The sequence below is a fragment of the Acanthisitta chloris genome, unplaced genomic scaffold (assembly GCF_000695815.1).
Source record: "Acanthisitta chloris isolate BGI_N310 unplaced genomic scaffold, ASM69581v1 scaffold9315, whole genome shotgun sequence".
Taxonomy (NCBI): Eukaryota; Metazoa; Chordata; class Aves; order Passeriformes; family Acanthisittidae; genus Acanthisitta; species Acanthisitta chloris.
This window is the reverse complement of record NW_008673118.1, coordinates 41,578-52,197: the sequence shown is the minus strand read 5'-3', so window position 1 is coordinate 52,197 and position 10,620 is coordinate 41,578. Positions and strand designations below refer to the sequence as shown.

General features: G+C 51.9%; 1 protein-coding gene across 1 annotated transcript in view; it reads right to left on the bottom strand.

Annotated features, from left to right (window-relative positions):
- Positions 1 to 3,531: 3,531 nt before the first annotated feature.
- SSH2 (slingshot protein phosphatase 2) overlaps positions 3,532 to 10,620 on the bottom strand; it is a 32,797-nt gene continuing 25,708 nt past the window's right edge. Inside the window, exons 13-14 of the mRNA XM_009074790.1 lie at positions 6,751 to 7,594; positions 3,532 to 5,505 (exon numbers count right to left, since the gene is read on the bottom strand). Coding sequence (XP_009073038.1) covers positions 3,532 to 5,505; positions 6,751 to 7,594 — 2,818 coding nt within the window. The remainder of the gene's footprint in view (positions 5,506 to 6,750; positions 7,595 to 10,620) is intronic.

Below are 10,620 nucleotides of genomic sequence, written 5' to 3'. Positions count from 1 at the left end.
CCCGGAGCAGCCGGAGCTGGGGCGGGTTCCCTTCCACCAGGCCTTGGCTGGCAGAGGGACACGGAACTGAACCCTGCTCCGTTTAGCATCCAAGTGCCCCAGAAGCAGAGTCACCTCCTGCCACCCGCTGGGACCGTGCCCCCAGGAAAGGGCCGAAAGGGGAGAGATTTGTACATGTCACAACTTCTCAAGCAGACCAGACACGCACGCACACACACACACACACCATCGAGTGCAACAGAACGCAGTGTAAAAACCAGTTTCACGCACACGCAATCCGTTTGTGCAAGGCTCACACGTTACAGTACGGCCGAGACGGGAGGCGATGGCTGGGATATTGTACAGGAGTCAATGTAAACAATAAAGCGTCCTCGGAGAGGCTTCGCCAGAGACCAAAGAACGGTTGCTTTGTACAAAAATGCCCTTAAAACAACACATTTCTCCCAAAACTCCTCTCGATCCGTGAGGCTTGTCAACTGCTGAGCACCCTGGAGATGCTGCTCCCTGTGGTGCTCAGCGGGTCACAAGGAGCTCTCGTGGGGTGGGCACAGGAACCAGGAGCGAGTCACCACCCTCCCACAGGAGCCACCAGCATGGAGAAGGGACAACTGTCCCCAGGCAGAGAGCTCTGATGCTTTTTGTGGCTTCATTGCCCAGACACTGGCCGAGGAGGATCCAGGCCTCTCCAGTCCATCCCCTTCCTGCCATTCCACTCAGAGCCTCCAGACCTCCAAGGCCTTCATCACTCTGCAAGAGAACCACCCTCCCTGACTCCCTCTGCCTGTCCACAACCTTTCCAGAGAAAAAAACAGTTGTGCTGGGCCAGAACCAAGGACAAGGGGACAGCAAAGCACCACCCTGCGGGGACCTCTGCCTCTTCACTGCTCTCCCCTGTTGAAGCACCTGAAGAGCAGCTGAGTATTGGAAGGAAGCAGCATTTCTGGGCTGCATGGAAGACCCTTCCTAGAGGGCATTTCTCCTGAGATCAAGCTGGGCAAAGAAACCTGATCCTCTTCCTCCTCCTCCTGCCTTCTCAAGGGAACAAATACACAGGGCTTTCCCCTCCCCAGCAGATCCCTCTCACCAGGACACGCTGCCAGCCAAGCATTCTCCCACCAACGCAGGGCAGGCTTGGTGACAATCCATCCCTCCTGCCCGTGGAGGGGCAGGCAGGCATGCCCTTGGGGCAGGAAGGGTGGGCAGTGGGGCCTGGGGACTGAATCTGTCCTTCAGGAGATGGCATGAGCCAACTGGCCTTTCCACAGTGTCTGCCCAGCTCTGGAGCCAGCTGGAGCAGACTAGGAGAAGCCACATGTCTTTCAGCGTCCCGAAGAAGTATCTGGTCTCTCGGGCCAGTGGCTTGGGTGACTTCTAGTGACTGAAATGGCCTGGGCTGACGTGCTGCTTGACCCAAGACAGGGCTGTGCTCCAGCCCACAGCAAGCACAGGCAGCAACCCCCCTAGACCTCAAGCTCCTTGGAAAGGGAGGGACAGTGCTCCTGGCTGCTGGAGCACAGACTCACAGACCTGTTCCCAGGCTGCAAGGCAGCGCCAGAGACTCCCTGGGAGCTACAGGAAGGCAGCAAAGTGGGATTACCTTGCCGACTGCTAGGCCATCCTCTGTCACCAGCTGCAGGCAAGCTGGGGGTCACAGACACCCCTTCCCCAGGGCAGGCACATGCTGCTTCCCAATACTCCACAGTGCTGCAGTGCCATGCACTCCTCTCCAGCTTGAGATGAGTTTGTCCCATCAGAGTATGCAAGGCTCTGCAGCATCAGAACTGCTTTCTAGGCACGGCCTTGGCTGTTGCTCCTCCCACACCATGTCCTCTCCATGCTGGGCTTCAGCAGCTGGAGCCATTCTGCATCTTCTCTGCGCTTCACTCCTCCCCAGAGGGCAGGTCTGGGCCTGAGCCAAGCACCAGCTCAGACAGGACCTGCCACAGGACTGTGGACAGGACCCAGAGCTCCCCTGCCATGGCTTTTTCCCTCTGCTCCTACAGCACAGGGACAACTTGCTGATACACACAGCTGGAAATGAGGAGCTTTGATTCAGCCAAACTGCTCAGAAACCACATAATAATTTGCTGAAATTTGGAGCAGACCCTCCAAACACAGATTCTCTGGGGAAGCAAGAACTTGCAGAACAGCTCGGAGTGGCCAACAGCTTTCCACATCTGACTGGCACTTCTGGAACCCAGCTCCAAGTGGGAGGGAGACAGGCAGATACACAGTGCCCCTCCTGCAGGGGGTAACAGGGGTTCAGGCAGGACTGGAGGAGAAGGGACACATTTGGCAAAGGCTGGCATGGAGGCTCACTTGGAAAGGGAAGACAGCTTCCAATGTCAAATTCACTCCCCTGTCTGTGCAGACCACAACAAACAGCACTGAGTTTGAGTCAGGTGGGCTTGTTTTCCAGTTTACAGAAATGCAGTCTTGCCCTTTTTTTTTTTTTTTTAAAAAAAGAAAACCCCATAGAAACAACAAAAAAATTCTCTATAAATACCATATATACAATTTAGGCAAAAAAAAAAAAAAAAAAAAAAAGGAAAAACTTCCAGAAAAGATTTTCCCTCTGGGTCGAGTGTTAGGACTGACAGCAGAGAGGACAAAGCATTGCATTAAGGGCAGTATGTCATGTAACAATGATAACAGCTCGAGGTTTGAGAATGATCAGAAATGCCTGTGAGCGCAGCAGAGGGGAGAGGAAAACTCAGGCAGCACGAGAACAGCTTTTGGGCAGAGTGGAGGCAGCAGGAGGGCAGAGGACAGGTGATATGGCCATGAACTTGGAAGGCCCACAGCAGTATTCAAGTAATGGGAGGGTTAAAACCCTAATGAGGTGTTTGTTTTAAAAGAACACTCTGGCTTTGGGGGTAGAGGTGAGCTTGGCAGCTCGTGGAGCTGTTCTCCACCTCACCACGAGGTGCTGGTCTTGGTGCTGCCCAGGGTTACCAGAGCTCATCCACTGGGAGGATTCACCTCCTTGTGCTCCTCTGGGAATGCACCGGCCAAACTGAGCCTGGGAGGTTTGTCCTGAAGCAGCTTTGTGAGGGATCTGCCAGCATGGTGGAGTTCCAGTTTGCAGAAATAAAGGCCAAACAAAAGGACCTTGGCACAGCCTTCACATTTACAGGGGCTCTCACCCCACCAACTGCCCAGCACCATTTCAAGGCATGGGGAAAATTCAAGTTAGGAACTAGGATCTGGTTCTAAGCAAAACTCCACCTTGCCAAAGCAAGCCAACATCAATTTTCTCATGATAAAGGTGTTCCTTTAAAACAAACTAACAACAACAAAAAAAGAACATTTGAGGTTATCTGAGTTAAAAAACTTAAAAAAACCCAAACAGTCCTGCAGTCAGAGCCACACACAGAAGAACCAACCCACACCTACATGCGCCAGGAACAGTAAAATGACAATATATATAAAATTAACCAATAAAGTGCATGTTCCTTATATTACACCTGCCCCTTGTGTGAAAGCAACACCCTGGGTTCTGGGTTAGAAATCACAGCCAAGGGCTCAGGATCACATCGTGTTGTAGAGGGGATTGGTTGTCCGCTTTTTGTCATTGGTCTTTTTGAGCCTCCTCAGAGGGTGAGTTCTCCCGTGCTGCTGCCGAGGTGTGACAGCCAGACCTTGAGCAGGAGATGAGTCCAGGACCTGCACCTGGAGCAGAAGAGGACCTTCCTCGGAGCTAGTCCATGTGGGATCTGTGCTGGAACACAAGCTCTGCTGGCTGGAGCCGCACTCTTTGGCGTACTGAGCCAGCGGCCGCTCCACCGGCTTGCTCTGCGCAATGCACTCAGCTGTTCTGAGCTGTTCCACAAAATGCTTAGCAGGCTCCGGGGAGGAAAGGCGATGCTTTCCACACGTGCTTTCTGAGCCCCTCTCCAACCTCCCCCCACAAAAGCCTCGACCAAGGGCAACGCAGGTGAGAAGCACCGGGTTGGCATCACAAGAGGCTGACTCCCTCTCACATAAGTCGTCCTTGGAGAGGTCCAGGCAGTCCAGTTTGGCCAAGGATGCTGAGCGTTTCATGTGGGAGGGTGTGGTGAGCCCTGCGTGCCTGATCCGAGCCTCTATTTCCTTCGCTCGCTGCTTGACCAGCCCAGGGCTGCTGCTGCGCTCGTCCACGCTGCGGCTGCTGGAGCTGTGTGGGAGGTGGTAACACAGGAACGAGATGTCCAGAAGGTCCATGTTTTCAGCTTGTTGGCTGGTGAGCACCTCACTGCTCAGCTGCCTTGAGATGCCAGCACTGCTGCCGCAGAGAGGTTTGGGTCCATCCCTGAATGGGAGAGTCACATCTCCCTCAGTGCCACATGGCATGACTGGCTCATCGTCTGTACCCGTGCTCTGCTCGGTGACACCTTCCACGTGGATTATGTAGGGGTAAGGAGAGCGATCGAGGTTGGCTGAAGATGTAGAGGTCACCTGGGCAGAGGGAGAAGCACCACAAGGGTGAGCAGGTAACCCACTGCCCTCGTCGCTGGGGCTGCCCACGGTGAAGGTGGTTTGCTTGCGTACCGCGTGCTCCGGTGGCAAGAGATCCGCCAGAGCTCCAAGACAGGTTGGAGCCTTCTCCAAGCACACCGAAGGGTTCAAGTTTTCATCTAAAGACGAGATGGCCACAGCCAGCCCGCCCTGCTCACAGCTTGTGTCAGGGTGCTGCTCTGCAGACTTGACCATGGGAGTGTATTCGATAATTTCGATTCTCTTTGGGAGAAGGGAGGGCAGGAATGGCTCCTCCGTCCCATCAAACGAGACCACTGTCCTGTGCTCCTGCGCCGCTCCCTCCTGCCCTGGGCTGGGCTCTGCAGGCAGTGCCTCCTGTGCAGGGGGTGCAGGCAGGTGTCTGCCTGCAGGCAGCTCTGTCCCAGGAGGCAGCAGTGGCTCCTCAGCACCCAGACTTTGCACCTTGTCACTCTCCAGAGCCAGCTCCAGGGGTGGCTCCTCGCTCTTCCCCCGCGGCAGGAGCTCGGCGGCGGGAGAGTCGTTCCTGGAGTTCTTGCGGGTGGGTAAGGTGCAGACTGGGGTCGTGTGCTGGTGCTCCTGCTCCTGTCTCAGGCGTTCCTCAAACTCCAGGGTGGCTCTCCGGACAGAGCCAGGGCACCACTTGGGCTCACGGTTTACGGGGCCACGGGGCTCTTGCTGCTCCCCACCAGAGCTGCTTTCCTCTGGGTCTGATTTGCCAGAAGGTGGCTGCAGGGAGGGGGCAGCTTCTTGCTCAGCTGGCAGAGGGTCCTTCTCCTTTTCCGGGTGTCCAGCACAGGCTCCTTCACTCTGTTCCACCCTTTCTGATGCCCAAATCGCCTCGACTGGCAGGTCATGCACTGTGTTCCTCTTTGGTGTCTGGCTGAGGTTGGCTGAACCCTCTTTCTGCTGGGCAGGTCCTGCTCCCTGGTTGATTGACTCGATCTCTGTGACAATTTCCTTCACAGAAATGGCATTTTCTGAGTGGGATCTCGTGAGATGACCTGCACTAGGCAGCTCAGGAACCTCCTGCAACACACAAACAGGAGAATTACAAAGTGGATTGGCTGTGCTGACACAGAGCAAACAGCAGCAGCTTAAAGGAAATAGGGATGCACATCCCCAAAGGAACAAAAAAGGCATGTGCCAGCATGTAGAGATAGATCACAAGAGCTGTGATCACTAATGCAGATGCATTAGTGTCTTGGGACTGAATTTACCATATTCCAGGCTGGATTCTCACTTAGACTGAGATTTAAAAACTTCAATTTAATTGCCACGAACTTCAAGGCAAATTTAGCTTTTCTTTTTTAAATAAGACAAGTCCAGTTAACAAAAACAATCCTAATGCTGCTGAAAGTGCCATTTTGAACTGAAAACAACAGATTCTGCTCACGTACAGAGCAAACAGAAGTACAGCAAAAAGAATGACCTAGCGCTGAAGCGCTCTGGTTTCCCGGAGGAAAATGGCCAGAGAGGCTCCCCATGCCCACAGACACTCTCTGCCAAATCACTGGAGACAGCATTGGCCTATTATATTTGGAAGAGCCTTATTGCCTCACATGGAGATGGAAAAGATTCAAGCAATGCAGCATGGAATTTAAATAACAGAGGCTCCCAGAAAATCATGGCCCCGGACATCATCAATCCCTGTGAAAGTCCTGGAGGACAGAAAGCAATTACAAGAGAAAGGTACCTAAATTTAGAGGTTACTAAATTTTGTCAGGACCATCTCTCTACCCAGGAGGGAAGTGAGCCATGATGTGGCCAATCCCATCACTCAAGACCTGGACAGGCTCATTTCTTCCTCCAGCAGTGGAAGCTCTACACCTGCCTTGATTTACTACCCCAATGCTGGTGCTTTCCAACCAAGGAAAATGCCAGTTTAGCCTCATTCTTTGGTGAGTTTCTCAAGTCAGACAAATATCTGTGCAGGTTTGGGATGCTGGCTGGGCTTGGCTGTGCTACACTAGTGGGTCAAGTTCCACCTTTCTGCTCTCCTGATGTAAAGCTCAAAAATAAGTTTCTCATGAGAACAGCACAGCAGGTCAGGTCAAGGTCGGCTCAGTCAGTGCCCTGCCAGTGCCAGCAGACTGATGTTTAAGGAAAAAGTGCAGAAAAGGGCAAGGATCTAGCAATCCCTCCCCAAACAGCCACTCTGTCCAGTGAAAGCAGGGCTAGAAAATCCCATCCACAGCCACCCCACAGCAGGAGAACTGCCCATGGATAGGTTTGAGCAGCAGCTCCTAAAAAAACCAATTAAGTTATTTTAACCTTTTGTTGCTCTTCATCTGTGGAAGAGTCATCTGATGCCTGAGGAGAATTTCCAGGGCTGTTCCTTCGAGCATCTGCACCCCCATCCGCAGCAGGCGGCACTTCCAGCATGGGCACCCTGGAGACACCATTCCTTCCACTGCCCTGCTCCTCCGGCCTGGAGTGGGAGCAGGTGCGTGACCGGCTCTCCTGGGAAAGCTCCACGAATTTCTCCAAAGCACTGAAGAAATCAATCCTGTCTGTACTGAGGTCTGTCCCTTCGGGCTGAGGATTCTGTTGGAGACTCGGGGAATTTTGGTTTGGGGATTGGGGAAAGTCTTTTAAGCATGAAGTGAATTCTTCCATAGGAACCAAGTGCACGTTCATATCAGGCTTAAGGGCATCTTTTTCTAGATCATCCACTGCTAAATCAGGAAACTCTGCTATTTCCAAGGGGTGCTGGAGCTGCATTAAGGCCTCAGAAGCATGGCAGTTATCAGGGGGGACAGAGTCTACACAACACCCTGCTGTACAGCCATTGATATTGTTCAGGTTCAGCTTGTCCTCCATCTGCTCAGCATGGAAGTCTCGGCTTGTAAACTCTAAGTGGATCCTTCTCTCTTTCACACACATGTCCTCAATCATGTTTGCATCCTCTGGAAGCTGCTGCTCCCTGTCCAGCTCAGCTGAATAAATGGGAGACATTGGCTGCTGGTTGTCGTTGGTCTTTGCCTCCGAGATCTGGTCTGCTGAGGTGGTGATCTCCTTTTTGTTCAGCTCCAGCCCTGACTTGCAGATGGGCTCGTGGTGGTCTGAGAGGTCACTGTCGGAGTGCGAGCGCCATAGCTTGTTGTGCCGCTGTTTGCTGAGGGGAAGAAAAGCAAACCAAAACACTGAGTAGTTTTCACACACCAGAACCAGACCCACCCTGCAGTAAGAAGGTACAACCTGCATGAAAAACTGTGCCAGATACTGGAGTCACTGACCACAACTGCAGCTTCACCTGAACAGTTCAGAGCCAAACCTGCTGCTGGACAAGTTGGTCCTATAACAAGTCACTTTCCAGGAGGTAAATCCCACAGCACCATTCTGCTACACATACACACACCTATTCCCCAGCAGTGTTGGATCAGTACGCTCAACAAATGCAGCGTGTTTAATCAATGACAGAATTTGATCCTTTCTCAGCCAGCAAGCCCTCTTCCATCTGCTAGCAGCTGAGCAGGGACCAGAAGGGACAGGATCCCTCATCCTGGACACAAGCAAGTGGTGGACACTGAGCAAAGTCAAATTTCCCTTGTAGCTCCTCCGTAGAGTAGCTTCAGTCATCAATGCTCTGCTAAACAAGGGGCAGGGTGGGGTGAGTGGCTGTGGGTGTGTGTAAAACACAGAAGACATCCTCAACAGTAAACAAACAGCCCAAACCACCACCCACTCTCCACAGGAAGGAAGCTTATGAGTTCTCCAGCTCTTGGAAAGCCCCATTAGGAAGGTCTGAGCAGTCAAAAGGCCAAGCAACTGCCAGTGGCATTGCATTACCTTCCTCATCTGCACCTGCAAAACCCCCAGCCCATGCACCTGGGTTTACAGAGAGCACCAGAGGCAACTTCTTGCCGTGAAACCCCTCAGCTAGCCCAGGCCACAGGGGTTTGCCGAGTGGCCACGGCCACAGAGATGTGCTTCCACCCATTGCCCCTAGGAGGAACACAGAAACCACAGAAACCTTGGAGCTGCAGGAGACCTTGCAAAACCCCTCAGAACCTTGCTAGGGTGAGCAGGCACTCCCAGACACATCCAGTAGCTGCAGTAAGTTAATTAACAGATGCTCTTGAGCTAATTGTCATGTACCAGTTTAGTTGTGGGTGCCCAACAGCTAAGGAAATAATCCATCACATGTTTAGCTTTCCAACCCCATAATCAGTGACACACAGGGCAGAACAAAGTCCTTTCACAGGAGAGGAGGGTCACGACCAGAGGCCAAAGACACTGTGCTGGGGTGGACATGCTCTCTCTTTCTAATGGGTTTTGGAGCACAGTTTGATACTGGCAGCAGAAACAGGCTTGTCCCTCAGGCAGGTTCTTGATGGGGCTCTGTATCAGATGTTAAAGACTTCCCACATCTCTGCTTCATACAGCCTAGGGAGTTGATGTTTTCTGAGGACACTTCAGTGCTCAAACCCAGCTCTCTGCAGCACATCTGATTTTGAAAGTCAAAACTACCCTCATACATGAGCAAACCAAACTTGCCCAGCACAGAGTTGAGAATCAAAACAGATGTCAAGCACCACTGGGAGAGGTCTGCTGTACTTACTTCCCATCTCACACTTCCTCCAGTCTTACAGCCTGCACGAGGTGCTAGAAGCAGGGTCAGAGAACAGGCACTCGTGTCCTTTCCTAGAGCCCACAGCCACCTCTTGACCTTCCTGGGCAACATTCCCAGTGCTGGGAAGGACAGCCCATGGCAGTCCAAGGCATTTGGTGTGTCAACCACAGTGCAGGTCTGGGGGCAGCCTCGGGGCTGGACAACTTGTGCCCACACCAGCCTTGGACTAGGAGCCTCCCAGCAGCTTTCCAGGTTCTGGTATAAAATTACAGCTGTTGATTCACAAGCTGCACGAGTTGATCCCAAACACTGTTTTCCTGTAACTTATCCATAACTAGTAACAGAAACAGGCTTGGCTCAGCCTTGCTGTGTTTATCAACAGAGGGAGGGGACGGTTTAACTAACTCCAGGAAGCATGACAGTCCTAAAAAGCAAAACACACTTGTTGTTGTGACTAAAAGCAGGCAGGGGGTTTTCATTTTACAGCTGGAAAACATATCCCAGTTGCTATAACCCCAACATAAAACTGTAACTAGATCGTGTGAGCACATGGCTGCCCTCACATACCTTCCCCCTGAAACTGGAGCAGTCACATGAGCATCAATCTGTTGTGTTTTTGTTTTTGTTTTTTTTTACCTGTCCTGGAATACTGCAGCAATAAACAAGGCAGCCAGAGGCCAGAGGGCAAAGCTAAATAACATAGAGAAGGAAGAGGAAAAGCAGCCAGTGTGGAGCTGAGAGAGGAACTGCATAAAGAGGAACCATTCCTGCAGCACGGAGGGGCCATTCCTTGCTTCAGTGAAGCTTCATTTACTGCAGGCTTTTTCGTCCTGCACAGACGTACTGCACTGCTCTTGTGTTTTTTTTAAAGCCTCACAAGTAATCCTGTTTGTGCCATTGTACAGGGACTGACAGAGTAGGTCAGGAGCAGTGGTGTGCTTCAGCGGGAGGGGAGCCACACACCATATAAATCATGGTGAGAAAGATTTACCTCCAAAAATAAATTACTAAAAGACAGGGAAAAAATAATCCTTAACCAAAATGTTTGTACAGGGTGGCTTTGCAGGTGTGCCAGCCTGGCAGATTACCTAAACCAACTGCAGGGCTGAGGGCTTGAAGATGTGAGACACCAGCTGCTCCCAGCCCAGGGCTCCTCACAGGTGTTCAGCAGCCTGTTGGTATGTTTTTCACATCTAAGAAGCTTCTTTTTATCCACCCAATCTACTCCAGTGTGATCCAATTTCTTAGTCTGCCCAATGTACACCACATTGGTCAGGTTGTCTCTAGTCTAGAGTTAAGCACTGACCTTTACTAACTGGTGCTAGCAGCACGTTTGGTGTCACATGTGGCACCAAAGGCAGGTGTGGTGTCTGTCTCAAAGGGCTTCCATCCAGAAGAGCACATTTAAAAAAAAAAATATATATTCCACTGCGATCTGTCCTGAGACTTGATACTGCTAGGCAGTTTTTTCAGAGAGAAAGAGGGTCCTTATGGCAGTCAGTGTTTGGGGAGCAGGGGGAGAGGAAGGCAGGCATGGGAACAAGGGGTCAAGGAGTAAGATGTGAGGA